Genomic DNA, 14,692 nt, shown 5'->3' on the forward strand with positions numbered 1-14,692 from the left:
CTTCTAAGCCAGGGTATGCAGTACTTTAACCTAAAGGAGACCTGTGTGGTGGGCAGAAGCTAACAGTGTCCCCTCCCACTTGCTCTTACCACTGGCTGCTGGCCCAAGCCACCCCCAGCCCCCCACCAAAGACTGAGGAAGTAACAACACTCAGGGGACTGCCTATCAGTGACAAAGCTCCCACCATGCCATGCCCTTGAGGCACCTCCTGTGCACTGCTGTTGGGGAAATGAATACCAACTCTCCTACTTTGCTGGATGAGGTTCAGAGTGACTTGCCCAGATGGGCGCTATAGACTTAAGGGACAAAGGGAGGGGTGAGGTACAGTTGTTGTTTTGGGGAGCTGTTGTTTGACCCCTGAGGAAAAACCAGCCTTTCCCTCAACCCTTCCAGGCCAGGAGTACTGGGAGAAGACGCTGGGGTACAGTGCAGAGACCCAGCTGTCCTTTACAGAATCCACCTAGATACTGTCTCTGCCTCAGGCTGGGGATTAGCGCCCCATCTCTTTGTGCTGGGTCCTTGAGGGTTTTAGCCTTACAACAGTAAACTGGGATCTCCTCCAGGAAGCCTTCCTGGCATACTCAGTTCAGGCTGGGCCCAGCCCCCCACTATGTTAGCGCCTGTGGCTTGTTTCTTTTTTTCTTTTTTCTTTTTTTTTTCCTGTGGCTTGTTTCTTGCCAACTCAAATTATAACTGCTTTTGTTTTTTGGCTCTCCCACCAGACTGGCAACCCCACTGGGTTTGCGCTATTATTTGTTCATTGGTTTCTCTGCTTTTGTTTTTGTTTGTTTGTTTGTTTTCTGAACTTCCCATCTGCCTGAGTATCTGGACCTGTCTGAAATTCTCAGGGTTCTCAGTCTCATTCTGTGTCTGGGCCTCAAGCGTCCTCAGCCTCTGTCGCTTCTCTTCTTCAGTCTCGGAGTTGGCTCCTGAGCTGTAGTCTCCAGGGCCACTATTTCTCTGGGTCTCCCTCTTATTTCTGCCAGACTGGGCACTGCCCCTTTGGCCCAAGGGGCCTCTGCAGGGGTCCTTGCTGCCCAGACTGCCCACAAAGCAGCCGGGCAAGTGTAGGCCCCCGCCCAGCCCCAGCCTGCTGCCTGCTCCCTCCCTCTCTTTGCCTCACCACAGGGTTTGATGAATCAAACTCTTTGTCTGGGTGGGATCTCCCCCAGCCAGCTGGGCAGAGACAGGGCTTCCCCTGCCGGGAGCACGGAGCACGCAGGCAGCATCAGCAGCAGGCTGCAGCTTCAGCTGAAGAGGTGAGGGGCAAGAGGGAGGCCACAGAGGGCTCAGGGCGGAAGCTGGAGGGTCTTGAACCTCTGGGCTCATCATCCTGCCCTGAGGTACTGGCAAACTGCCTGGGGATGGCGTCGTGCCCGGAAGCGGCCCTTTCTGCCTGGCTTAATCCAGTGTCTGGGAGCTGGGGTGGGGATAAACCCCTCTGTCATCTCAAACTGGGGATTGGGCATCTCCCTGCTCTACCCTGGGAGGGACTAATCTGGGTGGTGGCCCGCCTGACAGTCTGTGACCTCCTAGCCAGCCTGGCAAATGTGTAGGCATCACTCAGCATGAAGGCCTCAAGTCTGCATATGAAAGAGGGTGGATGACCTCAGAGCAAGGACATTGGGGGGCCGTATGTATCTGCATCCTGGTGTGTGTGTGTACCTGGAAGCTTGTGTGTGTGTGTGTGTGTATGTGTGTGACTGAGAGAAAACATCTAAGCCTGTGTAACAAAACAGAACAAAAGTGAATGTTTCAAGTTATCCATGAAACTTTGTGTGCCAGAAAATGTGTGGCTGTGTGTTGGAACATGAGTTTGTGTGACAATGTATATTATCAGCCTGTCATGTGTCAGTGTATAAGGAGAAATGTACAAGGTGGCTGAAAACACAGATTCGGGAGCCGTGATGCCTATATGGGAACACTGGCTCTACCGTTTAGCAGATAACTGCCTCTGCACCTCACTCTTCTTCCTTCCAACATCAGTTCCTGAGGTCGATGGAGGGTAAATGGGATGCTACGCGGGTCTTACTTACTCACTAAGTGCTGGTTAATATTGGTGACTACTAAATAGGCATGTGAGTTTGTGTAGCTGTGTGTACGTGGACAAGAGGGTCTGTCCAGATCTCCAGGACATGGTGGCCCACCTGCCCTCTCTTTTGTACTATCTGTGTGGGTCTGATACCTTTTCCCCTGCAGGCCCAGGAGGGTGGCAGAGCAAAGGAGGAATGGACTGTGGGCCACCTGCAACTCTCCAGCCTCACCTGGCTGGACCATCTGGCACTCCCCGCCGCCCAGTAGCTGTGTGCCAGCAGGAGAGCCTGTCCTTTGTGGAGCTGCCCACCCTGCAGCCTCCGAGCCCAGTGTGTGTGGACCTTTTCCCCATCGCTCCAGAGGAGCTACAAGCTCCTGGTAGCCGCTGGTCCCTGGCGACCCCTGACCCTCTCCAAGGACTGCTATGGCTGCCGTCCTCAGGAGGCCTCGATACCCGTATATCCACCAGTGGAGGGATGAGGCCCAGCAGGGCTGGCAGCTGGCCCCACTGTCCTGGTGCCCAGCCTCCAACTCTGGTGGGACCCTGGAGCTCTCAGCACACACAGCCCCAGCGCAGGGCCAGCCACGGTGGCTCAGAGAGGAAGTCAGCCTGTGAGTCACCCTGGTGGAGGCGGGGGGGAGCCCTTGGGGGCAGCTAGGGGAGGGACAAAGTGGCTCTTTTTGAACCCTTTAAACTCCAGAATACCCCAAAAGACAGGGTAAGTTTTAGCGACAAGGGAAAGATGGCTCATAGGGCCCAAGCGACTTGCCAACATTACATAACCAGTCTGGCAGCCCCTGTTCCCTTTGCCCTCTGCAACCAGGCCCTCTGCTCTCCTTGTGAAGCTCTTGTTATCCCATTGCCCCCCGGGGACCTCATGTTTGATGTTCAGGGTCATGCCACAATAACATGGAGGAAGATGGGACAGACTCCAGTGAGTGACAGCTGTTAATTTATTCCCCACCCCCAGGGCGTAAGATGCAAGTGTACCATAATGAGGCCACCGGCAGCGGTGGCACAGAGACCTCCACAGGCCTTCTGGAGACTGGCAGGGCTGCGCAGGAACAGGCTTTGTGTACAGAAGAGCCCAGGCCACAGGAGCTTTCTGGAAACATCAGAGGGGTCCTTGAGGCACAGGAGCGAAGGCGCTTCTCGGCCTCAGAGCTAATGACCAGGCTTCATTCTTCCTTGCGCCTGGGACGCAGCACGGCCTCCAGGGCTCTAACCTCAGCTTCAGGTGCTGCAGCCACTCAGGAAGGTACCAGCTATTCTCCCGGGCTGCGAGGGCACCCTGAACCAGGCGGGCAGAGTACAGCCTACTCACTCGTGTTAACATCTTCAGGTGATCAGCTGGTTGCTGCCCTGCGTTGTTTTCTGGAGCGCCCACTCCCAGCTCTTGTTTTCTCTAGGGAAACTGCCTGTGAGGGAATCCCGAAGAGCGGAGATGAGGGTGGACAGTGTGCCACTGCCAGCACCTGTCGATCCAAATGAGGTCCACGGTGGTCTGCTGGAGCCCAGGTACCCACCTCTGTCTTGGGGCTCGGGTTGGGCAGTGATGCAAAGAGATCCTGACACTCTTTCCTAGGCTGGATACCGACGAAAAGCCATCTCAGGACCCCAGCAGCGCCACTGAGCGGCGCCAGTCCCGCTTCCTCCTAAACTGTACGTGCCGAGGGGTTAACGGGGAAGGAGCCGGGATGTTGAAAACTGGGGAACCCGCTCTGGGGGATCTGGGAGGTAGAGACAGCGTGCAAGGGAGAGAATTTCACTACCAGTGACTAGCAGGTGGGCTAGCATGCAGTTGGTGCCCAATAAGTGTTTCTGGCGTGGGTAAATGAGCTTCCGTCCCCACCCCCACCCCGCCCAGCTGTCCTCTACCAGGAGTACAGCGACGTGGCCAGCGCGCGCGAGTTGCGGCGACAGCAACGCGAAGAGGAGGGCCCCGGGGACGGGGCGGAGGGCGCAGAGGAGGGGCCTGGGCCACCGCGCGCCAACCTCTCCCCGAGCAGCTCCTTCCGCGCACAGCGCTCGACGCGAGGCTCCACCTTCTCGCTGTGGCAGGACATCCCCGACGTGCGCGGCAGCGGCGTCCTGGCCACGCTGAGCCTGCGCGACTGCAAACTGCAGGAGGTGAGGGGCGGGGCTAGAGGCAGGCGATGGGGACCCGTGAGAAATAAGGGGCTGTCAACGTGGAGAAGGGGTGGGAGAATCTGAGGGGGAAAAGACTCCGGAGCCCAGCAGGGTAGCCAGGAAAGGGCGGACCGGTAGAGCCTAGAATAGAATGAGAGCTAAAGCAGGAGATGGGGATCCGAGGGAGATGAGGGGCTGTCAAGTTTGTAGAATGGGTCGGGGGTGGGGGTGGGGGAACCTGGGAAGGAAAGCCTGGCTGAGAAACCAGGAGAAAAAGCTAGGAGGGTATAACGTGGAGAGAGGAGCCTATGACAGGGGGCGGGGCCAGAAGTAGATCTGGCTACTCAACCGGGCCCAGGGACCGTCAAAGCCAAGGACAGGTGAGAAGATGTGGGAAAGTAGGCTCCTAGAAGCTGGCTGGGAAGTCAGGATTGGAGTGGAGGGGCGGAGGCTACGACGGGGCAGGGCCAATGCAGATAGTCTGGGATTTAGTAGGGGTGGATGGGAGGACCTGGGAAAATAAGAATCTTGTAAGGCAGGAGGGATGGGGGGGGGGGGGAGAGGGACAGGGGGGGGTTGACTGGGGTTGACGAGGGCTTGTGGGAAGCCGGGGAGGAGGTGTGGTCTAGAACTGGGTCAGGCAACACAGGGGCGGGGCCGTTGAGAACACCCTCGACGGTTGAGACCCTGGCTAAGGCAGGTGCAGGCATAGCCAAGTGCCAGGAATGACGCAGGCCCTAAGGGAAGACCTACGGTAACCGAGCTTGTCAGCTGGCGACTTCGGGCGCGCCCGGGCCCCACCTGGCGCCAGATTATCTGCAAGGGCTGAGAAGGGGCAGGGAAGTGGTGCCTAGAGGGGCTGCCTCTTGGTGGGAGATTTGAGACCTTGGTCCCGGGTGGCCTGACTCTGCTCTTACCACCTGGCCTCCACCCTCCCTCAGGCCAAATTTGAGCTGATCACCTCAGAGGCCTCGTACATCCATAGCCTGTCGGTGGCTGTGGGCCACTTCTTAGGTTCCGTGGAGCTGAGCGAATGCCTGGGGGCTCAGGACAAGCAGTGGCTATTTTCCAAACTGCCCGAGGTCAAGAGCACCAGTGAGAGGTGAGGGAGTGACCTGGCCTGGCTAAGAGTGGGGACAGAGGTCCGTAGTTGTGCAGTAGTCCTTGACTTTGATCCTCCCGACAGGTTTCTTCACGACCTGGAACAGCGTCTAGAGGCCGATGTGCTGCGCTTCAGCGTGTGCGACGTGGTTTTGCACCATTGCCCTGCCTTCCGCCGGGTCTACCTGCCTTATGTCACCAACCAAGCCTATCAGGAGCGCACCTACCAACGCCTGCTGTAGGAGGGGCTCTGCGGTGGTAGGGGGGCTTGGGCAGGTGCCCAGGACTGGGTGAGGCAGGGTCACTCTGAAGCGAGGGCTTCCAGGAGGAAGTTCTATGTAAGACCCATCGAATGGGGCAGGAGTGCTGACAGCACACTTTGCCCACTGTCTAGCCTAGAGAACCCCAAGTTCCCCGGCATCCTGGCTCGCCTAGAGGAGTCTCCTGTGTGCCAGCGGCTGCCCCTCACCTCCTTCCTCATCCTACCTTTCCAGAGGGTCACCCGCCTCAAGATGCTGGTGGAGGTAGCTCACTTCTTGAAGGGTGGGGTGGGAGAGGGTAGCCAGCCACCGGTGGTCTGACACCTTTCAGAGCATCTGTTTTTGTTGTTATATTGTCTTTTATTAGCATATATTAATTGTGCACAATAGGTTTCTGATTTTTTTTGCGGGGGCGAGGGGTTGGTTTTGGTTTTACGAGACAGGGTTTCTCTGTGTAATAGCTCTAGCTGTCCTAGAACTTGCTCTGTAGACCAGGCTGGCCTCGAACTCACAGAGATCCGCCTGCCTCTGCCTCCCAAGTGCTGGGAATTCTTTTTTCTGGTTGTTTTTGTTTGTTTGGTTGGTTGGTTTTTGGTTTTCGAGACAGGGTTTCTCTGTGTGGCCTGGGATTAAAGGTGTGTGCCACCACCGCCCCAGCACACAATAGGTTTCATTGTGACATTTCCATACGTGTACAGGTCATTTATGCTCAACCCCTTTTTTCCTTTTGTCCCCCTCCCACTGGCCTCTACCTCTTCCCAGGTGGCTCTCCTCCCTACTCTCATGTCTTTTTGTGTGTGTGACCCAGTGAGTTTCTTTTCTTTTCTTTCTTTCCTTCTTTCTTTCTTTCTTTTTTGTTTTTGTTTTGTTTGTTTTATTTTGGTTTTTCAAGACAGGGTTTCTCTGTGTAGCCTTGGATGTCCTGGACTCCCTTTGTAGACCAGGCTGGCCTCGAACTCACAGCAATCTGCCTGCCTCTGCCTCCCGAGTGCTGGGATTAAAGGCGTACGCCACCACATCTGGCCGACCCAATGAGTTTCAATAGGGTGGCACATAGGAACATGGGTGAGGGGTTACTAACTAGTGGACACCTTACTAGTGACTACAGCACCCAAGAAGCTATCACTTTCTCTCCTACCAGAACATCTTGAAGCGGACGGCACCCGGCTCCCAAGATGAGGACATGGCCACCAAGGCCTTCAGTGCACTCAAGGAGGTGAGCTCAGGGGCCAGAGCTGTGGGCTCCTGAGGGCTTCCCCTTCCCCTTGTGGGAGCCCAAATAACCCCTCATTCCACTCCCAGCTGGTGCAGGAATGCAACGCCAGTGTGCAGTCCATGAAGAGGACGGAGGAACTCATTCATCTGAGCAAGAAGATCCACTTTGAGGGCAAAGTAAGGAAAAGCAATCTTACTTTTTTGGGGGTGGGAGGGGAGGGGAGCAGGCCAAGGGTAGTCGCCTTCCATCTCCTCCCTTCTCTGCTCTGGACTCACCCGACACCCCTGCCTCACCAGCCTCTCCACTGTCTACCCCTCTCTCCAGATCTTCCCGCTGATCTCACAGGCCCGTTGGCTGGTGAGGCACGGGGAGCTGGTGGAGTTGGCTCCGCTGCCCGCCGCACCGCCTGCCAAACTGAAGCTGTCCAGCAAGGCTGTCTACCTTCACCTGTTCAATGACTGCCTACTGCTGTCCCGGAGGAAAGAGTGAGTCGGGTGGGAGAGGCCTAGGAGACCAGAGAGTCCATCCTTTGTCTCCTGTGCAGGGCTTGCCTCCAGGTACCTCAGAGCTTCTGCTGGTACCAGGCTGAGCTGCCAGGTATCCTGGGCCTTGGAGGGCACTGGAACAAAAACACAGAGGCAGTTCCATCTACCAGGCAGAGTTGAGGGGTGGACTGTGTGCAGGAGACTTACCCCTGCTCTGAGCCTAGGGGAGAGATGAGACACACAGACAGGCCCAGCCAGATCTGTCCGTAATCCCATGAAGGTAAACAGCAAGTGCTTGTGTATGCTCAGCAGCTACCCTGTGCTCCCCTGATGTGCTGCATAGACTGTTCACTTCTGTTCAGAAGGAGTCTCTCACTGGCAAACAGGTCCCCTTGTCGGTCTCAAGGTCAGGGCACTAGCAAGTAAAGGAGCCAGGAGATGGCCAGACCCCAGACTGTTACCTACTGCCCTGCTATGCCCTGCTTTTCTCTGTATGGAGAGTGCCCACGGCTCTGACTTTCCTAGTGTGGAGGATGAAAAGGAAGAGTTTGGGGAGCGGGGCACAACACTGGGGAGAGAGTAAAAGGAAAGGTGTCTTTTGGAATATTTATTTATTTATTTATTTATTTATGGATACAGTGTTTCACCTGCATGTACACCTGCAGGCCAGAAGAGGGCACCAAGTCTCAATATAGATGGTTGTGAGCCACCATGTGGTTGCTGGGAATTAAACTCAGAACCTTTGGAAGAGGAGCCAGTGCTCTTAACCTCTGAACCATCTCTCCAGCCCCTTGGAAATTGTTTTTAAATTTAGGATGTGGGGTGTATTTCTAGACAGGGTTTCTCTGTGTAAGAGACCTGGTTGTCCTGGAACTTGCTCTGTATAGACCAGGCTGGTCTCGAACTTAGATATCCATCTGCCTCTGCCTCCTGAATGCTAGGATTAAAGGTGTGCGCCACCACTGCCTAGCTCTAGTATTGTATTTTGTGTGTGTGTGTGTGTGTGTGTGTGTGTGTGTGTGTGTGTGACATCACAGTGCACCTGTGGAGGTCAGAGGACAACTAGTAGGAGTCACTGCTCTTCTTGTATCACGTGGGTCTTCGGGATCGAACTCAGGTCACCAGGGTTGGTACCAAGTGCCTTTTCCCACTGAGCCATCTGGCCAGCCCGAAGAATTTTTAAGCTAAGAGAAAATCTTAAGCTGACCGTTCAGTCAGGAACATGCCCCTGTAATGCGCCAGGCTGTGTGCTGGATGAAGGGGGGGGGGCGGCATGAATGAGATTTGTTCTCTGTCCACAGGAACCCTAGGCCCGTGGACAGATATCTTGATAACCGCGTCACTGTTTTTGTTGCTGTTTTTGTTTGTCTGTTTTGTTGGTTGTTGTTGTTGAACATTTTAGGTTTGAGGCAGGTCTCACTAGAGTAACTCCAGGCTGGCCTGGAACTGACTGTGTAGAGCAGGCTGGCCTAGGACCCACAGAGATCTGCCTGCATTAAGATCAAAGGTGCGCATCACTAAGCCCCAGCTGGGTTGTTTGTTTTGTTTTGTATATTATTGATAAGACACGGTCTCCCTCTGTACTCCATACTGACCTGAAACCCCCTACATAGTCCAGGTTTGTCTCAAACTTAAACACTCAGACTCCTGAGAGTTGGGATTACGAGCCTGAGCTGCCATGTTGTCATTTTGGTTTGTTTTAATTACACGTCTGGCTGTGGATACCTGCAGGTGCCCTCTGAGGCGAGAGATTTAGGGTGCCCTGGGGCTGGAGTTACAGGCAGTTATCTTAATGGAAAGATGTGCTAAGGTAACCACGGCTAAAAATGAGCAAAGTTGCCAGAGAAAGAGACTTAGGGGCTGTTTTTGGTCTTGTTTTTAATTAAGATTTATTGTATGTGCATGGGTGTTTTGCCCACATGTATGTCTGTGCACTACCATGTGTATATGATGCCCAAAGAGTCCAAAAGAGGGCATCAGGTCCCCTTGAACTAGAGTTACAGGCTGTTGTGAACGGTCATATGGGTGTTGGGTACTGAACCCAGGTCCTCAGGAAGAGCAACACGTGCTGTGCTCTTTACCACTGAGCCATCTCTCCAGGCCTCGAGCTGGGTTTTGAAGAGAGAGTAAGAGTTTTGTGTCAAAAAAGTAAAAAATAAATAAATAAATAAATTTGTATAGGGAAGTGGTTGGGAGAGAAAAGCTGTGGCAGAGCAGCAGTGTGGGGGGTGAAGCCAGGCTGTGCACTGGACAAGGAGAGGCAGCATGCAAGGATGGTGGCACACACCTTTAGTCCTGGGCACTCAGGAGGCAGAGACAGAGACGGAGGCCAGCTTGGTCTGCATAGCAAGTTCTAGGCTACAAGGTCCACAGAGTGAGCTCTTGCCTCTAAGTAAATAAATAAACAAACAATAAGAAAGACAGGAAGATGGTGCAGATGTTGAAGTCATAGTGGAGCCTGGGCTTGTTCTTAGGGTGGGGGTGGGGTGACATTCTGACCCTGGCCAGTTTGAAGGGTGAAGTGGTGGGAGGGTCCAGAAGCTTTTGTCCAGATGAGCATAGATGGCCAAGAGGGGGCAGGTGCTTCTGGATGGACAGATGACAGAACAGGAAGGCAGAGGAAGGAGGGACCTGTGCCTTTTAACGCAGTGGCCCTGAACCCTTTGCTGACGAACAACCCTTTTACAGGGGTCTCCTAAGACCATTGGAAAACCCAGATCTTTCTATCATGATTCATAACAGCAGCAAAATTACAGCTATGAGGTAGCGACGAAATAATTGCATGGTTGGGGTCACCACAACAAGATGAACTGTATTAAACGGTCCTAGCATTAGGTTAGGTTGGGAACCACTACTTTAGTGTGTGTGTGTGTGTGTGTGTGTGTGTGTGTGTGTGTGTGTGTGTAGGGAGGTGGACATGCCAGCAGAGCGCCTGCATAGTGCAGTGTTGCAGGGAGAGCTGGGCCCTGTTTCTGAGCTAGGGTAACAAATCTGGGCCCTGCCTCACTTCCCAGTCTCTTCCCCTGCAGGCCCAGAAGCACCAGGCTCCGACTTGGTGCAAAGCCTCATGGGAGTTAGTCAGTTGGAGGCAGGGAAGGGTGCCGAAAGATGTGGAGAGTGCAAGGGGTGGGGGTGGAGCTTCTATCACCTTCTGCCAGCAGAGACCCAAGCCATCGAACTCACAGCAATCCTCCTGCCTCAGCCCCCTGAGCTCTGTTCCCTGACGGGAACTGTACTGGGTATAGAGAAATGGCGCCCAGTGAAACCAGGCCTGGAAGAGCAAACAACCCTTCCTTCTCCCTCCGTCAGTTCACCTGGTCCCTGAGGTAGCTCTTTGGGGTAGCACCCGGGCTCCATGGACCCTTTCTGTTCTGTTGTCTGTCCTCCAGGCTTGGGAAGTTTGCTGTTTTCGTCCATGCCAACATGGCTGAGCTGCAGGTTCGAGACTTGAGCCTGAAGCTACAGGGCATCCCAGGCCACGTGTTCCTGCTCAGGCTGCTACACGGGCAGCGTGCCAGGCACCAGCTGCTGCTGAGGGCGCGTACCGAGTGAGTACCCCAAACCCCGAGCAAGGGCCCTGCTCTATCCCTGGGGCAGAGTGCAAGGCTGGGTGGGCAGAACAGTGGATGCATTCTGGCAGGTGGCGCCAGCCTCTGTGCCCCTCTATCAAGGAAGTGGCATGAGGCCGGAGTGGCCAGAGAAGCAGTGGGGGCCGGGGTAAAGGCCTGGAGCCTTGCGTATAACCCAGGATGTCTGGACCGAACCGTAGCTCTCTCAGCTCTTGTTCCCAACCCTGTTCTGGGACATTGCACCCTGCCTGTTATAAGCACACTTCCCCCTCCCTAGAAGTGAGAAACAACGGTGGATTTCAGCCTTGCGTCCATCCAGCCCCCAGGAGGACAAGGAGGTCATCTGGGATGGGGAAGGTAGGACCCAGAGCCATCTGTGGTGGCTTTGAAGACCACTCAGGGCTGGGCAAGGTGCACAGGCCGACTCCATAGGCACAGGCAACCTATCTTGCAGACTATGAAAGGGAGAGCCAGAGAGGCGAAGTCTGGGTCCTCCTGGCTAGACATAGCTGGGTCTGGAGCCCACAGCTGTCTCTGTCTATCTGTCTGTCTGTCTGTCTGTCTGTCTGTGTCAGTTACAAAGAAGATAACACCTGTGATCCCAGCACTCAGGGAGGCAGAGGCAGGTGGAACAGTGTGAGTTCGAGGCCAGCCTGGTCTACAAAGTGAGCCCAGAATTGCAGAAACTACACAGAGAAACTCTGTCTCAAAACAAAACAACAACAAAGAAGATAGGCCTGGTGTATACAGGGGGTGGGGGTGGGTTTAGACTGATGGTGGTAGCAGGGCAAAGGGGGTGCTCCGTTGGGATGGAGACAGCTCTGTTGGTGTGATATGAGACTGGCAAGCCAGGCTACATCTAGTTGGAAAGGCTCTTGGCAATGGGCAGGAGGTAGCCATGGGAGGTGTCCGAGCAGCGGTGCGGGGTGGGCTATAGGTCTGAGATGGGCAGGAGAACACATTCCCAGCAAGCACGTGCTGTGGATGGGGCTGGGGACTAGACTCTCATTTACTCCTCATGGCCAGCTTCTTGCTAGACTCTTTCACAGCCAGTAGCTAGCAGAATTGGAATTGGGCCAGACCTGGTCCCCCTCCCTCCCTCCCTCTCTCCCTCCCTCCTTCCCTCCTTCCTTTCCTTCCTCCCTTCCTTTCTTCTTCCCTCCCTCCCTCACTTCCTTCCTCCCTTCCTCCCTCCTTCTCTCCCTCCCTCCTTCCCTCCTTCCTTTCCTTCCTCCCTTCCTTCCTTCCTTTCTTCTTCCCTCCCTCCCTCCTTCACTTTCTCCCTTCTTCCCTCCTTCTCTCCCTCCCTCCTTCCCTCCTTCCTTTTTTTGAGACAGAGTCCTGCTATGTAGCCCAGGCTGGCATTGAATTCATAGCGAACCCCCTGCCTTAGTTTCCCTACGTACTGGGACTATAAATATGAACCACCACACCCAGCTCAAACTGGTTTGCAATGCTCCTGCCCCTCTACTCGGTCACAAAGATGAGGCCTAGAATGCGACAGATTCTCTGGCTTGAGCTCTGAGTCCCACTGAGGCTGAGGACAAGCCTCCTACTCCAGACAGGTGGTCAGCAGAGGCTGCTGGGAAACAGTCCCGAGGGTGGAGAGAGATTCTCTTTGCAGAAGGCATCCGTGGCTCAGGGCCCACAGCAGCCCTGTGTGGTTGGAGCTGCAGAGCCTGAGAGGGAAGCGGGCTGGGTGGTGAGGCGAGCCGGAGCGTCCAGTGTCTCGTGGGTCTTGAGAGGTCTTTGGAACTTTAGACACACGCAGAGGAGTGTCGCAGCATGGGGTGGGCATCTGGGGTTTGTGGGGAGTCTAAGAGGTCAACATAAGGGGTTGCAGTGATCTGGGGAGGCCAGTGCCTTTGGCCAGAGTCTCATGCCTGGGATGGGCAGAGGAGGAACTGTGACCCCCCCCACCCCTACCCTATTTTTTTCTTTTCACTGCCTCCTACCTTTGACCTGGGGACTCCTGGACCCTCTCTGGGCTCTCAGACCGCCCCCAGGTCCAGTGTGTGAGGACCTACAAAGCCCTGCAGCCTGATGAGCTAACCTTGGAGAAGACAGACATCCTGGCAGTGAAGACCCGGACCAGCGATGGTGAGAACTAAAGCTTCCCGACAGCCCTTGTGAGGCAGGGGTAGATAGATGACCAATCTGTCACAGGGGGTGTTGTGCATGGTCAGCCACAGCATGTAGGAATCTGGTTAGACCAGAGGAGGAACTTCCTGCTTGAGAATGGAGAGTGATGGAGGAGAGTGGAAAATACCTCTCAGAGAGTAGAGGGGTCCTTTCCAGGAGCTGGTAACACTATGGCAGTGTCACCTGGCCCCAGGCTAGCATCAGGCCCAGGTGTTCCCCTCCTAGGCCTGTCTGGCAGCCCTTTGATATTGACTGCTGTGCCTTCCTAGGTTGGCTGGAGGGTGTGCGCCTGGCTGACGGTGAGAAGGGGTGGGTGCCACAGGCCCACGTGGAGGAAATCAGCAGCCTCAGCGCTCGACTGCGCAACCTCCGAGAGAACAAGAGGGTTACCAATGCTAGCAGCAAGCTGGGAGACCCGCCTGCCTGATGCTGCCCGGAGCCCGGGTGGGTCTGCTCCGGTTCTGGCGGGCTTCTGTGTGTCTGGGGCCTTCTCTGCGGGCGCTGGGTGGTAACAGTTCTGTAAATATGCCCCAGGCCGCCTGGAGTGTGCTGGCTGTTCCTGCTGTCACCTGTCTCCTGGTGCTGAGGGCAGTGGGGCTGTGTGTCAACCTGCCACATTCCTCCTCCAAGTGTCAGATCCAAGCAGGCTTGAACATTAAAGTGACTCCATGAGTTTTCGTAGTTGCCTCTTCCAGCTTGTGCCAAGAAAACACCACCAACTGGGGTGGCGGGGGGAGGGGGCCTTGAAACTATTCAACCATAGATCAGAGGCCTGGCTCTAAAATCAGCCTCCTGGGCTGAGCTTCGGGTGGAGTCATGTTGAGCCCCATCAGGGTCTCAGGAGAGAATTGCTCTTTGACTCCATGTACCTGGTGGCTAACAGTGAGCTGCAATTGCAGGTACATCCTGGTCCCACTGCACGTCCTCTGCCTCCGGCTGTGAGCCTGTGGACTCATCTGGAGTCCACGCAGACTATCTCCCTATCACTGGCCTGGAAAAACCATCTATGGACATACTTATTCTGTGTTTTTGTTGTTTTGTTTTGGTTCGTTGGTTTAAAACATTTTGGTTTGGGTTTTAGATTTATTTTATGTGCATGGGTATGTGCACCACAGTGCATGCAGTACCCGAGAAGGCCAGAAGAGGACAACAGAGGGCTGGAGAGATGGCTCAGTGGTTAAGAGCACCGCCTGTTCTTCCAAAGGTCCTGAGTTCAATTCCCAGCAACCACATGGTGGCTCACAACCATCTATAATGTAACCTGATGCCCTCTTCTGGCCTGCAGGTGTACAAGCAGACAACACTGTATACATAATAATAAAGCCAGGTCCTAGCCAGTGCACTTAACCCCCAACCCACCTCTCCAGCACCCAACATACACATTAAAATAGCTAACACTAGCTAGGCAGTGGTGGTGCACACTTTTAACCCCAGCACTCAGGAGGCAGAGGCAGACAGATCTCTCTAAGCTCAAGGCCAGCCTGATCTACAGAGTGTGTCCCAGGACAACCAGGGCTACACAGAGAAACCCTGTCTGAAAACAATGAAAACAAAAACAAAGGTAATATCTATAAGTCTCCAGAATAAGAACATAAAAATATATTGCAGATTTTGTAGCTCATCAGAGATCTCATAACGAAAGTGAGGAAGGAAACAGCTTCAGGCAAGGCTGGACCAAGTGGCTCATTGCAGGCAGTGAACACCCAGCTCTTCCTATCTCCTCCAAAGGCTTCTGGGGGGTGGGGCTCAGCATG

At 54.7% G+C, this 14,692-nt stretch overlaps 1 protein-coding gene across 1 annotated transcript; it reads left to right on the top strand.

Annotated features, from left to right (window-relative positions):
- Window positions 1–2,199: 2,199 nt before the first annotated feature.
- Window positions 2,200–13,372, top strand: Arhgef19 (Rho guanine nucleotide exchange factor 19). The gene is made up of 15 exons (XM_051171640.1): window positions 2,200–2,646; window positions 3,006–3,293; window positions 3,445–3,553; window positions 3,621–3,697; window positions 3,903–4,165; window positions 5,107–5,267; window positions 5,352–5,504; window positions 5,661–5,790; window positions 6,668–6,742; window positions 6,829–6,918; window positions 7,067–7,227; window positions 10,617–10,775; window positions 11,074–11,153; window positions 12,792–12,896; window positions 13,208–13,372. The coding sequence occupies exons 1-15, from the start codon at window positions 2,229–2,231 to the stop codon at window positions 13,363–13,365; spliced, it is 2,427 nt and encodes an 808-aa protein (XP_051027597.1). The 5' UTR covers window positions 2,200–2,228; the 3' UTR covers window positions 13,366–13,372.
- Window positions 13,373–14,692: the final 1,320 nt, after the last annotated feature.

This window comes from Acomys russatus, chromosome 29 (assembly GCF_903995435.1).
Source record: "Acomys russatus chromosome 29, mAcoRus1.1, whole genome shotgun sequence".
Lineage (NCBI taxonomy): Eukaryota > Metazoa > Chordata > Mammalia > Rodentia > Muridae > Acomys > Acomys russatus.